This window comes from Varroa destructor, unplaced genomic scaffold (assembly GCF_002443255.2).
Source record: "Varroa destructor unplaced genomic scaffold, Vdes_3.0 BEIS01000003.1, whole genome shotgun sequence".
NCBI lineage: Eukaryota > Metazoa > Arthropoda > Arachnida > Mesostigmata > Varroidae > Varroa > Varroa destructor.
The window spans coordinates 13128727-13144131 of record NW_019211456.1 but is presented as its reverse complement, the minus strand read 5'-3'; the positions used below and the strand labels follow the sequence as shown (position 1 = coordinate 13144131).

General features: G+C 44.5%; 1 protein-coding gene across 2 annotated transcripts in view; it reads right to left on the bottom strand.

Moving 5' to 3' along the window:
- LOC111248405 (glutamate receptor ionotropic, kainate 2-like) overlaps nt 1–15405 on the bottom strand; it is a 315895-nt gene that overhangs the window by 125630 nt on the left and 174860 nt on the right. For both annotated transcript variants that reach the window (XM_086985510.1, XM_022800707.2), the window contains exons 5-6: nt 2070–2239; nt 187–240 (exon numbers count right to left, since the gene is read on the bottom strand). In XM_086985510.1, coding sequence (XP_086841636.1) covers nt 187–240; nt 2070–2239 — 224 coding nt within the window. The remainder of the gene's footprint in view (nt 1–186; nt 241–2069; nt 2240–15405) is intronic.

Here is a 15405-nt window from a genome sequence, read left to right as displayed (position 1 = left end):
TTTTTTAAAAAAGAAGTAGAAAAAGTATTTTAACTTAGTTTCAAGCTCAACGGTTATGTTCAACCAAATAAGTGAGGCCGTGATCACGCGCAATACTCTTATGCCAATTTTCTCCACAAAGATAACCCTGAATGTGTTTCTATAAGATATTATAACGCTATTAATAAACGAGAAAATAATACTTACGTAAGTAGCAAAATGATAATGATATTTATAATCATTCATTTGAATTTGAAGAATCTGAAATGGAAACAGTGATACAAAGGTAAAACACCGTTAGCATATGCGTATCTATAAAGAAACTTAGCCGTAACTTCAAGATAGGCGCGACAAAAGTCTATGCCAGAAAAACAAAAATGAACGTTTGCCTATTATATGACATAACTTCGAAAGCCCTCTAAAAACCTAAGCGAGATATACCCGCACATAATTGAAGAATTCTTTCTTCATTGCTCCCGCGTTTACGTGTTTCCCGTTAGAACCTGTCTGGGGCGTGGCTAATGTCCAATGAGTTACACTGAATAGGTACACGTAAACAATGTTTTCATGAACTTAATTTCAGTTGAAATATGTAGCTCTCGATTTGGCTTCCCACAGAGAAGTAGCTTTAAGCACGGTTACCTCTATTTATACGCTGCTGACCCCCCCTCGGAAGCACTTGACTATCATGGTGCAACTGCCAACAATGCCGCAGGACGTCTGTCTTAGCAAGCCAAACGATTCGACAGGTTCTGGGCGGGAAAACCAATTTGTCAACCTTCAATCTGTGAATCTTTTCAACGTCGTCTGTAGGCAGCCTCGAGGGCTACAATAGCTCAAAAGTCAATACCGGATAAGCGATACCGAATACGCTTCTTTCACAAAACCACTAAATAAATTTTATCAAAATAAAGTCATAGGAGTCGTATAAAACAGAGGAAAATGTTGCAGCTCCGTCACGCTATTACAAAACCACATATGAAAAGCAAGCAACTTTGACAATAAAAGGCGCCGCAAAGTAGAGCACTTAGTGGCACTGTAAATGGCGTCGTCCATCGGAATTGGGTTTTATTTTTATGGGAATATTCTAGATCTTTTTACATTTACCCACAGGCTTCGCCTATACCCATCTCGCTCATTCTTGCTCTCAGCGTCCACTTGATCCTTTTCCTTAATCCAAAGGGGTGGCGCGTAATGTTGAATATTTTTTACATCGCCTGGTGCTCAGTGATCACTAGATCTAAGCTTCCTTTTGCCAGGTCTTTGGTTTGTACGAGTAACTCCGGCGCGAGTGACGTTAATAAAATACAAACATCAGATTTTACTTATAGATAGGTCGATAAATCCTGACCGGCCAGTAGCAACGTAACGACAGCGCAACTTGCCCGGGCAAAATAATCGCTTGCCTATCCGCTCACGTCTTGAAGTACATCAAAAAAGGGAACAGCAGCGTTTGTCCCTTAGATTTGCTAAATGTGATGTGCCTTCACGCTTCAGGCTTTTTTGCTCGTATATCAAGGTAATAGGACGTGGTAGGTTTGATATGCACGCACAAATGCTAAGGCGGTTATCTCTTTTCCACAAAAATTTCTCTTCCGGCGTCCGAATCGTTTCGGCGCAAAACCAGACCTGGACCCTCGGCGCGGCTTATTGCCCGAGCAAAATGTACTGCCAATCACATTTGGCTTTGAAAATAGCTTCGGCAGAAGCTTCAAAGACCTTCTTCAGGACTAATAGCAGCTTGTAAGTCAGCCATTGAAAGACGACAGTGAATCGAGACGTAGCTGATTCGAGACATAGAAGCGACAAGACGAGAATCCAAATGTAGTACACATATTTTACTCAACTTCACAAACCATGAACTCAGTCGCAAAGAAAATCCTAGACAAAGTTCTTACTTAACTGTGTGACGGCTTTCCGATCAGGAAGTGTTGCAAGCCTTGTGTACAAAATGCCTAGTATGATTCGCTTAGTGTAATCTAATTAGACGCATTGTTCAAATTTGAGAAGTTATTTCATGAACGGGCCATGGATCAACGACCCCATACCGTGTGAATGCTAATATACGTCCATTGAGCAAGGCTACTTACAGCTCTAAGAAAGGCAGTGAGGTTCTCAGGTCGGACGTCAACGATCATCGAGTAAATTCCTCTGCTGCGGATATCTAGCAAGGTAGCAGTGAAGTTATCCGCTCGCCGAAACTGGTACTCTACGTTTTTCGGCGGGAACGGCCGCACGAGCTCCTGAAGGTTGATCAGCGCTGTAGCAATAACATATCAAGAAAACAGATACTGAATTGTTAGTTACTGAAACAGTTTCAAATGAGAAAACGAACGATTCTAAAAATGGGACCTAATCTAAAATTTGTTAACGACTACCTTTATGTAATCAATCGTTTGCTCGTTCAGTGTTTATCCTTTGGTAGTCGATGTTACTGCGATTGAAGTTCTGAGAAGAATCGTTGCACACATGAGATATGCTAGTAATAGTATCATTATTAGCAGGGCAGCAGTAACAACCCCGTTCCGTTTCAGTAGTCTCCATATCGGCACAAGCGAAGCAAGTCCTTGCAGAGGTAACATCGAAAGGTAAGCCAAAGGAGAAGCTCTCAAAGGCAAGTGAATGGTCTCTAGAAGAATGGGGTGTAGAACAGCGAGTACCTGGGCAGTACAAGTCAAATGAGATGTGACAACACCCCAGGCCCTATTGCGGTTTATGTGCAGCCGACCTGATCCACGAAACGCAGGGTCATAGCCAGGCCGGCCGCTTAACCTCTTGCTTCTTCCCCGCTTTTCTTATTTTGTCTCCCTCTGACACAACGGAACACCTTTCCTTCCTTTCTCCTTATTCCAGAGCAAGGTCAGTCAGCCATAAAAAGGAAGAACAATAGATAGAACATCACTAGAAGATTCTCTTTTTGTGCAGGTACTACAGGCCACAGGTACATACGTGGGAAGTGCAGTGGTCAGCAACAGCAATTGGCTGGGATGGCAATCAAGAAACAAACAGGCAAAGGAACCACGAAGGGCATGGTAGTGGCAAGTGGGCATAAGAAGGGAGATTCGGGAGGCGAAGGGATTAGAAAACAGAATAGAAAGGTAACACCGTACAAACAGAAAACCCGAAAATCGATATCGGACAGTGTTGAGCGGATGGGAGGACGGATGTATAGAAAAACACGGATGTATGCATGTATATACCTACATATATATAAGCCTATGCATTGCATACTGCGTCAGCTAACAATCAATGTGCGTGTGACACTGCGAAGAAACTATCTAGCAGTGCCGTCATTGTCCCAGAATTCGTCCCGCGATCAGGTAGATGTCGCGCCACAGTGGCGTAAAGCGTCACAATAGTGGGCAGCGACACCATTAACAGATGAAAGCTACGATAGCGTGCCGTTTTCTCCCAAAAGACAGACGCGCTGGTCATATTTATGCGAGGAACTTATGGTAGTCGTGGTGTTTAAATGACGGCAAATGCTGTGTGATCAAATATCATATATGCCGCCTGGCCGTACGATCAACTTATTAAACAATACGATTGCTTTAAAGTTTACTTCATTGCTTAAAGATCCGTGCTAATTCTTATGTTAAAGAAGGCCAATTGCGTTTATCTACGGAAAAAGCAAGTTAAATCAACGTAATGCACTGGGAGTTAGAAGCTACACGTTAGAACACTGAATAAACTAGCATACAAGCACAGTGTGCAGGGCCTTTCACTGCTGTATGGGTGCAATCAGGTCCAAAGACTTTGGTGGCTACAATGCTGCTAGGGATTCGGCTAGAGATTTTATGGAGGTATAACTCCAACTATATACATTATCGTTTTGCTACTAAGATAATTAGTCCAAGGTCATGGGTGAACCGCTTGAATATAGGAGAAGGCTAACAAAATTTATCATTCAAGAACCGGTGTCTCGCATTTTAGGAAATTACCGACCGTATCGAATTCGCTGATTATAGCCTATAGAGTGAGTTACGCTGCCCCTGAAATGCATGTATGACAACAATGGGTAACTATCGACTAGAAATATATGATACAGTATATAACAACTGTGATTCAAAACCTGTTATGGTGACTTGATACAGGCACTTAACTACCTACAAGTCAAATTCTGGGCCTCTTTGCGTGCTGGTTTGTTTATCTTAAACAGCCCACGTGGAACCCCCGCTTAGGTTTGGCTTCATAGGCTGTCACGGTCCCACTTTAGAATAGTGTGTGGTTTTAACTTCGAGGACTGTTTAAATATATTATACTTAGAAGATATATATATATATATTTCCATATAATGTAAAACCAACTGAGTCGACCCCGTCAAGAAGTTCTGAGATGTTGGTATCGAGAAACCGATCGGTTTTTCAAGCTCTATAAAAGTTTCGAGCACAAGTGAGTTGGTCACATTTTTTGCGATTGACGAGCTCTTGAGCCGGAAGTGCTAGAGGACATAGGATATTCAATGAAACAATAAGATAATAGGACAGTGACAGCTTAATAGGTGCAAATTTGATTTGGTTTAGGTAAACCTTATCGATAAACTGCATGGAAAAATTGAAGTTCTCGGGTAACAGAATATATGAAGTTTGACACCGAACCGAACCGAACTCGCTCGAATGACGACTGAATAATTAGGTGAGAAAATGGCCGTTTGCCATAAAAGGGCCAGGTTGTTGAACTATTTCAACAGGACAATGGAAAGTGGTGTAATTCAACCATGTACTATTCCTATAACATCCTCGATGGCGTATAAAAAAAGCTACTACTTGCAGGAACGAGTTGTCTCTGTTGCAATGCTTGATGCTGACGATTCATTTGGTCGTTAGCGTACGTAGAATATTGTATTTAGTTCTTGTAACGTTTTCAGCGAATATATATATATATTGACATGAGTCAGTTTGGCGTAATTGGAAGCTGACACAGTCCTGCGACATCGAGCTTCCCGGACGAGTGCTAATATGGCCAAAGTTATTTGATGCTGGAAACTAGAACAAAGGTCATATTACTTAAATCGCAAAAAAAAAAACATAATAATTTTATATAACATAAACGTTGAAATTAAGCCAAGCGAGTATTTAGGTGGCACTTCTATCGATAGTAAGAGAGCTTCGTTGCGTAAGCGGAGTTTCGATTTAGGCAGTCGGTAGTTAAGCCTCATTAGTCAACTGTGACGTTGATCGGCGCCTGCTACAAATACACTGGGCCGATAGTGATTCGGTAGTAGTGTGGGCGCATACAGGCCACCTAGGGATGGCCTCAGATGTGATTTAGGTTTTTGGCCAGCAACCTATCGAAGGGAAACTAATTTAGCTTTCTTACACGAGACACAAATATGACGTTAAGCTACTGTACATGAACCATTATATTCAAAATCGATGTAATTCCTTAACACACATACTAATTCAGCAGGAAGTTTGTTTAAAATTGACCGCCAATATTGCTTGAAGTTAAAAAGCACCAGTCCAAAGCTTTTATCTAATACTTACACGTACGATATATATATTTACCTTCAACAATACTCTGTCCTATAATGATTTGAAAGGGTAAGTTGGTATTTAGAGGCGCATATGCGCACGTCAGCCATACGCATGTAAAACGTATGTGCGAAGATCCTTCAACTGCTCGTCTCACCACTCCGACGTTTCCCAAATACTCATCAATCATGTAATAAGGTCGTATGGCGTACCAGAATGGTTAGGTCGACCCGAATTCAGGCCGCAAGATCACAAAGTTAACATCAACTGTTGCTGGAACGACGAATTGATGCTTCGATGCTTGGATGGAATTTCGATCTCTTCGTTACGTCTATACTTTTGTAAATCTAAGTTATCGTCTCCATTTGGTTACTCGCTCCAAGGTATACTCTGTGGCCCTTCTAAAGGGCTGTTTCGTCCTCCCGGCCTTTTTCTGTTGTTCCTTTCCCATAGCGCTAATTCGACGACTCACTTTCCCCAGTGCTCGGCGCATAGCCGAGGCCAAATTAGGAACTATAAACGCTAAAGTAGTTGAGTATGTCTCTTAACGTTTGCAGCACTTACACATGTCCGTGCTTTTTCCCCTTTCTATCGGTTGCGCGTGGGCTGCTGTCTGAATATGTAGCATCAGTCCGCCGAACGTCCTCGTCCATATTGCTTCGAAATTCGACCGTCATTTCCGTATTACCCATGCTCGTTGCTTCGTGGTTTTTTCTAAGATTCACGTTCACTAAATAATTTGAAAAGATCGTGACTCATTTCTGCTGCTGTGGCTGCACTGTCATGGCAAGCGGCGATAGGAGTGGCAGCTGAGCCATACTTAAGTCCGCTTTCTTTTCTCGCTTTCAACATGTTCAAACCTCTCCTGCAGCATCTTGCGATGCCAGAGTTCTCCTGTGCTTAGCCAGTTCTGAAGAGGCACTCGCGTGTTGCCTCATTCTAGGTTGACTGGTTCCAGAGGCCTTTCAATGGGTGAGGCATAAAAATGTTCCCCGACACCTACATTCGGCGTTCTGGCACTTTTCCGTTTATCCGCCGATCCAACTTCTTCACTCTCCTGTTGACAGGAAGGAAGAACCCGATACTCGGTGAGTACCTGCGCCATTCGCGAGACGGCTACTGATCACTTGTCGCAATACGTTCTCTCCCATGTTCCTATCGCCGTTGCTTTTACTACAGCGCCTTTCTAATGAACCAACACACCGTTTGGATAGCAATAAAGTCTCGCGTGTGAACAGTATTACCAGTAGTTGTAACCGGTAAGAGTAACCGAAGAATGGAACGCGACTTTTAAATTGAGAAGACGGCAGATGGACCGATAAATGGAGAGGTCGAAGGAAGAAAGAACATTTTTCCGTCTAGCTCTAATACTTACACACAGTCATACGTTTTTGAACTCTTCCTTCTTCTTCTATTCTTGTTCTCACTGTCTTTCGTTCTAATTTTTTTTCTTGAGATGTGCTAACATAGAAAGGCAGTAAGTACCATACGTTGATCTGCAAGAGGAACATTCGCCACTCCCTCGCTTACTTAGTATGCTTTCTACGGATTTCTGCATAGCGGGTTGAGCCTACCAAGAGCAAAGACAAGCCAGCACCTACTAGGGGGTAACTTTTGCTGACCATGTTGCGTCGAGTTAATCTCCTGCCGAACGGTCAGACCAACACAAGGATCGTCAAGAACATAACGGACAAGGAGCTCTGCGATAGTTAGCGCAAGGCTCTTTGTCAGTGGTTACACACAGTCCAAAGTAGCGTTGCTCCGTTTGTCTTTCTCCTGGCAAAGAAGCCTCGCATTGAATCACGCCGGCGTTTAGGGAGCCGGCCGTTGTTCGGTCGGTGTGGTCCACTAAAATAGGTGGAACCAACATGGCCACGGAAGCCACGAGCCGCGAGAGCAATGAAAGACAGCCATAGGTCAGTAAGCACCCCGTCTCGTGCCACCCATCCCGTCCGAACAATCCTGCGCACTGACTAACGCCAGTTGCTGTACGAGAGAATACTTGCCAAGCGAAATGGAACTGGCCTGCCACGCTGCTGTGGGCCTGGTACTTCGTGGACAGACAAATACACGAACTGACGGCCACACATAAGCAGCTCTCTAGTGGCCGTGGTCAAGCCGCCAATACACACCCAGGCACAGGATCAAACACATACGAGTTAAAAATCTTTCTTCAACGATTTCGTGGCTGACTGCACCGCTGGGCGTATTGTTTCGGGTAGCAAAGAACCGTTATGCTACCATCGATATAGGACAAAGAACGGAGTAGACCTCTTTTCTCGGATGGTCATCAGAATGGCGGTAGTGACGGAAGCAAAGAAGCGATTCGTTATTTTTGCCCTCGATGCTACTGTTACTACTATCCTGGATGCGATCGAAGCGTCTGTAGGATTGTCCTTATTTACTCTGCCCTAGCCTCCCCCGCCAGTCCTATCAGCGGCGGGCAACCTGCAAAGGCCATCTATTACTACAGTTACCACAGGCTCAAATATTGCCCAGTGCCAATTTTTAAGAAGCTTGGTTGAACAACAGCCGCCACTTCTGTCGCCTTAGCCTTCGGCTTGCAGAGGCTTCTGCCGCATCGACGGCTGGGGCTACTGACAGAAGAAGTATGTAGCCGTAATAGCGGTGCACGCTTCACTGCGCGTTACGTTGATGCCTATGATGATGACGATACATAGTATAACGAATAAGCAACACGATCTCAGCAGCAATAGCAAAAGAAGCGCTTCGACTGCGACCCAGGGCGGAACGAAATAGCGTCGATGATGACGACGGCAACAACAACAACAACGGCTTTAGTGTCGACAGTTGAAATAACAAGAACAGGCTCGTAGCTGTATGAATAAAATATGTCGAGTTGGTCTATGGGTAAAATATGTAGTTGGCCAAATTAGGCCCGAGCGTTAGGTTCAGGAAGTTGATGTTCGAAAATAAAGTAGGTACATTGAAGACATTCATACTAAGCAACAAAATACTACCAGCAAAGCAACGTGATGAAAAATGGCTAGAATTACCTTTTACAAGATTTGGAATGACTCGTACGATGTGGTCAAACTAGAAAACAAGAATGGATAGCAAACGCATTATTCACGTTGGTCGAACGTCATTAAACCGAAAATTGAGTAAAACACTACTGACTGGAAGACGCAGCTTTACCTCACAGAAATCAAAACTCTCTCCTAAAAAAAAACCAATCGTGACAAAAGCTAAACAAAGATGGCAGCTTCTAATATGTCGCTTGATTTGTAGATATGTAATAGATTAGTTTTATTTAGCCAGTCGGAACAGTTGAATACGGCTATGCATTATCAGCACCTGGAATTTGGTGGATAGATAGCTAGCTATACGAGGTTCTAGGTTATACACAATTGAAACTGGCAATCAAAAAAATAATGGGTTTAGAACAGTGATAGCGTTTAGTGCTGAAAACCTTACCGAATTTAGGAGCACTGGTAGAGTCCATAAAAGGTTGGCGAAAATATTAAGCAATGCCGCAGCAAAAAGCTATTACTAGGGCAATATTTTTGAGACCGGAAACTAGAAGGATGAAGACCATAGAAGGGCTAACTATACGTCAGGCTCTCAGATAAAAAGTAACCTGCTGTAATTACGGGAACCTTTCGAACAAAGTAAAGTTTGGACAAAGCGCGTCCCATTGACGGAACATGTGAACAAAAGCAAAAAGTAGATCCTTTATGAGCTAAGGACAGCATAGATGGAAACGAGCCTGATGTACTCTATAGGACATCTGCATTACTACGGTAGGCAAAAAACCGCTTAAAATACATTGCCACCACAGAGAAAATACGGGTCACCCTGTGCCCTTAGCAGAAAAGGCTCCAGCGACCAAATCACGTTGAATAGGAGAGAACCTTATTTCAGTGACAATGCCGATTAGAGTCGAGCGGAAGCTGATGATCACACATGCCATAGGGATAACAGACACTGCCTATTACATGATTCTATCCGAAAACGGAGCCGCCAATGCTGCTAAATGTCTCGAGTCCTTGAAGAGCTTCATGAATGTGCGGCGCGGCAATCGACAACACAGAGTGTGCTTATTCACGGCCAACGCACAATATGATCAGCATTCTATGATGGCCGCTTAGGTCGAGAAAAACAGGACCAAACGATTGCTTCAGTCCCCATATACCTCAGATTTCCATCAATATGACCTCAGTTATTTTCAGGATCTAAGGACGACACAACGCAACCTTCCGTCAGTTCTCTCAATGAAGCCGCCGATGGCGATATCAGATATAATTATGTGAATCACAAGTAGACAATTTTCGACCAACTAACTTTTTACTTTTCTTCAGTCCCTGCTTAGGCATGTTCTCCTCTAGCCGTCGTTCATATGTTTCTTTTCTATGGTAGTGTATATATACATATACACAAAAGGGCCTAAGACGTAACAGGAATCCTCAGTTCGGGCTAGAATGTATCGACTTCTATTGTCTGGTAAGCATCTGGAGACGCATTGCCAAGTGAAAAGAAACAAACATTGAGCCAACTAGACTTTGAAACCACGTACGATCTGCGGTAGAATTAGCTGATCATATCTGACCATATGAATTGCAGATAACGATAAGGATGCGAAGAATCTATGCCTGCACACACACCCTAGCCACACTGCTATGGACATATGTGGTTTTGTATAGAATGACCACAGATGTTCGGACGACTACTCTTGTGTGTTGCAGACGTAGTTGGACGCAACATATTGCGTTGCTACAGCCGACCCTATGGGAATACCAGCTACCGGGTTCCTCCTACTCAAATGTGTAGGAACACATTAAGCCTTGCAAAGCCAGCCGGCCTAACGTCTTCATGTCTCTTTCAAACTAATCAACACATAGAAACAATGATTAATCGATTCTGCGGTCAAATGCGCTATATTATTTGATTGCTGCCGGGGACGCTTTGATCTATTCTTTTAATGTACTTCAATTAATGTGGAGTTCGAACCTGTATATCACTAATAGCAGTAGCTAAAAGGATCGCCTAGTGCTTTAAATGCCGGTCGATATCAATTTTCATTCTTTAGAAGAAAAGGTCTGTAGCTGGTAATCGTATTAGGCACTATTTACTGTGCTTCGTCAGATTTTTGCCTGTATCTTCGCTGTTTCTTCTGCAACCGCAGGACTGCTACGAAGGCTCCGGCCTGTTTTAGATAGGAATTCGTGCTAATAGTCGCATTCCTCAGTTGCCTAAGCAACCTACATATATTTTCTCTCGTTAGATGGCAAGGGCCATCTGGTACGATTATTGCTTAGGCGTTAAACTATACTAGTGTACATGGAAGCCGGGAACAAGCAGGTTTGGTGTGATGGGATACAAGGGAGATACTGTGTACTGTGTGAGCGAGCACATTGTGCGTGGTGTGATTTTTTTGACTGGCTATATAATTGTATTTTCGAATATATTGGTTTGTTACCGTTGCCTGATGTTCCTCGTCGTAATCGTCGTCGTTTGATGTTCCCCCGTCTTGGCTCTCCGTACTTCGCTATCGACGCTCGTCGTTAAAATGCCCTAGCGTCAGCTTTCGGTCCTTACCTGTGATATCTGTTCGCGGAATGGATTTTGTTCTTAAACTTGAGCGTTCTTCATTTATCTCGAACGACTCTGTCACTACTATATCTGTCGGTCCGTTGTCAACCCAAGCAACGACAGGACAATCGGCATTCGACTCGGTTAGTCGCCGCCATCGTGACGGGTTCCGCTTTACTTGCGGCCTACGTGAACCCTATTCTCCTGGCTCGGGTCGGCTTCGTCTGGTCCCCATATTAAAAAGAGTGGACAGAATCAGGATACGAAAAACGGATGAATTGACGGATCGGTTAAGGCTTTGGGGGCTGTCTGTCGCCACGAATTTCACGAGATTACTGCTAACTACAGCCGGCAACAGGAAGCGTTGGCCAGAGCGGCCCTTAGCAACCCATACCCCAGCCACCGTCTGCTAATGAACTTTAGCTGATTCGGTTTTATCTGTCGGATCTGTTCGCTGTTTAATTCCTCTAAACTGCCCTAGCGCTGACCGCCGTCTCCATGCCACTGGAACCCAGCAGCAACTGATTTTGCGTCGCAGTAGATAATGCTGACAATCATATGGGCTTTTAATACTCTTCCGACTTTAACCCCATTGTCCTGTTCGACTTTAGCTAGAGTGTCACATTCCCGCTGCTGGCTCCGTTACCGATGCCGTTACGGGTAGCGATGGCGTAAACGACACGAATAACAAACTGGCACTGTCGGAGTTGATTTTGTTTTTATTAGTTAATTCCCTCGTTTCATCACTGGCTTTGTTAACTGGTTATTCCTTGACGTGACTGTTATTTGATAAGCACTGATGATTACATTCTCTAGAGTGTGCCATCGCTTGAGGTTCGTGTAGAACAACACTGCTCATACAGACATAAACAGCTTCGGGCCTACCCAACAGATCATATGTGACAGGCAACGCAGCGAGGGTGGCAGATGCGGCAGAAAAAGCGACTTCCTGGTCGCCCACTGCTATTTCGACAACTGCTACTACCGGCTTTGCTTTCTGACCCAATCCTCGCTGCTACCAATAGCAATCCTCACATCTACAGTTTTTCCACCTCCCTGTCCAAGCCTTGTCATCTTTCTTCGACCCACAATGGCATACACAAAGAAAAGATTCTTACTGGAGCTCACAACGCTGCCCCTTCCACAACCGCTATCGTCTTGCTGGCTCGATGCTGTTGCTCGTGTGTCCCAGAACTACTGCACTTCCGTGCAATCGTCAACTGGTGGCTATCGTAAACAGCACCGCTACTCAATACACGCAAACATATACGACGACAACGCGCGAGATCAGGAAACCCCTGCCATCATCGTCTTACTACACTGACCCACTGGCAGTTTTACCCACTGCCTGGCTTCTTTTTTATTGGCTCATATTCGTGGCCTCTCTTCTTACGACTTCAGTCCGACAGCGAGTGACTTTTATAATCGAAGGTCAACTATGACGAGATCGTCGTTGTAGTCACAGAGACAGCGTTCTTATTATGGATGTTCCCCGAAGCGGGCACAGCGTCGACGTCGTGGCAAGCGGTAGTGCCATCGTCAGCCCGCTGGCTGGCGTCAGCGATATCTCATAATCATATAACATTACATTATGACATAGTAGGGACCGCGAATAAGCAAGCCGATACGATTACATAGCGCTTATCGAGACAGTGGATCTGCGCGCAGACGCAATCACACTCATATACACGGACATAGGAGTCAATACTGCCCAAAGTTAACGCTTCTGTACATAGTATAGCTTTGATCGCACTGCTTGTCCCGTAGCGGACGGAAGCTTGTTTTTCCATTTACGCTGCTCCTTTGTTATAGGAAGAATATGCACAATAATATCATGACATTGTAACAAGTACGCAGCACGATGAAAAATTTTCAAGGTGATTAAGACAAATTTGCCTTAACCTCTCAGGCCTAATGAGAAACGTTTAATTTCCACCGCTAACAAATACTTTATTTGTTAACAAACTTATTTCTCTGTCAAATTTACCTGGTTAAAGTTTGAATTATATTTTCTAATTAACAGGTACCACATCGGCGACCTAAACTTTGGGACGCTCGAAGTTGTCTGCTTGCTCTCAAAGTTGCCCATGACCGACAACAGTCAACTAACTGGGTAGTCAATAGCGTGATCGCTCTAAATATGAATTAGTCTCATTTCTGTCAAGTACTACTCACGTGTTCTGCTATTGTTCTCTTATGGCGTCATTTAAATCAGATACCGAAGTAGTGAACTCGTCTAAGGTCTAATCGTGAAGTGGAATTTCTAGTTATCGTCCAACGCACGGCCCTGAACCTATCTGCACGGACGATTTAGATCATTAGCGACATATAGCTCATAAAGTAATAGTATAATCGGAGTATCTTGTTTAGTTCATATTTTCTATCATCTCCATACCATATCGGCTTATACGATGATCTCCAGGAAACTTACTAGCCCTATCATTGTTCGTATCTCCGTTCACGTCTCCGAGCGGTGCTCTGCAAGTAGCGCTTATATGGTTTAATGATGACGAGAGCGCAACGCCAATTGGAGCTATACTGTACGCCGACGCTGGCGTGATTATAGCGATAGTAAAACTTCTACACTTCCATTTCGAAGTGATTGATACCAACGGTTGCATTATATCTTTATATGCACTGGTAATGCCTCCTATTCCACTGCGTTGAAACCCAAATCAACCGCGTGCTACTATAATAAATCAGCTCAAAGTTATGGCCGATGGATAGAACCGCTCTCACCACCAACAGCATCACCTGTAGTATCATGTATCCATTTATTTTTAAGACCCCGTAGCGCGTATTGTAACTGCTTGTAGTCGTCCTTCCACCGACCAATCCTGCTTTATGATTTCCATAAGCCTGGCTTATTGCTTGCTATCGACTGCTCATTGCTGTTCAAGTATAGGTCCTTTAGTTACGGCCACTCGCGTACAAGGTCGTTTTACAGTCGAAAGTAGCAGCCCAGTCGCAGCAGAGGTACCGCAAAACCCTTCCTTTTTTCCTTTTTCTCTCTGTCCTTGCTTTTCCACTGTCTTGCCTCTTCTACTCGGAATCCGCCGATTGACGACGTCGAAAGCAGAATAACAGTGTGTACGATGGCACGTAGACCGGAAAAGAGCAGCACTAGGCAGCACGAACGCCTCGTTAACAGTAGCCATCCACCGCTCCGACATTTATCGGGTCTAGAAAGATAGGTGTCCGCCCCGGAATGCCTCAGCTGGTTTTGCAGCTAACCAGGCTTAAAGTCAGACTTCGGCCATACATACGTTTTCTAGCAGGGCTGATGCTTGAAGGACTATTAGTCTGAATAGCTCCAAGATAGTGGGCAAGGAGAAAGGGGGGACTGATAATGTACCAATGAGCGCGCTGGACAAAAACACCGGAGACCGGAGTAGTATAACAGGATAGCCGAGCACAGCATAAATCCAAGTTTGCCAGTTATTATTTATCGGCGCAAGTAGAACTAGCAGTAGTAAAAGCAGCGACATCTGCAGCAACGGGAAAAAAGAGTGCCGGATTCGATGCGAGCCGCGCGGCGGCCACTTGAGGGAAATATACACCCACAGATGACAATGGTCAAACGATATACATGCGAGAAAAGAAACAACGCCGGGTGGGCAGCTGCTGATGACAAGAGTAAGAAGGAGCATTTTTAAGAGTTGGCAGAGAATTATATCAAAGTAGTTGCTGGTGACCCCTCGCAAAAGCAGTACCGTGCTGACCGCGATGCCAGCATCGGGATATAGTACAGTTAGCAGACAGAAAAAAAGAAAGACCCCTCGGCGGCTAACTATCCATGATAGCGGCCGCAACACGACGATGCTGTCTGCTAATGGCGTACGTGATCCTGGTGAACGCCATAGTGAAGTTAGGTACGACTAAGTGTTGTCTGTCTGGTAGGCAGCCGGCCCAATGCCTATCCACCCTGCAAAGCAAAAGCCCTTTGAAGATTCCTCCATTTTTTCGTTCTCTGTTCGCCTAGCTCATTCCCTAAGGGTGCCAAGATATTAAAATTGATTGCTGCTTTGTCTGGGCCGTTCAAAGTTAGCGCAAAGGGGCGGCCAGCGGCCGCTTACTAAATGCTGACAGTTAATCCTCTCAGCTAGGTCCGTTCCATACGACGACGACGACAACGGTGACGATAATGGCTTCCTATGAGAAGCAAAGAGACTTCGCTGGACTAAATTGTAGACATAATGAAAGCGCTAGCCGCGTCACGTCGGTAGTCGACCAAAACGGTAGATGTCCAAGCAGCGCCGGCAGTCGACGCGTAGGAAGGCCAGCAGCGTGTGGATAGTAGGTAAGAGCCAAGCGGTGAATAGGGGAGTGTGGTCATCGTCAACAGAACGAGAAGCAGCCTTCCTCTGTGTGCATATGTACAAAAATCTACCCCTAGGTA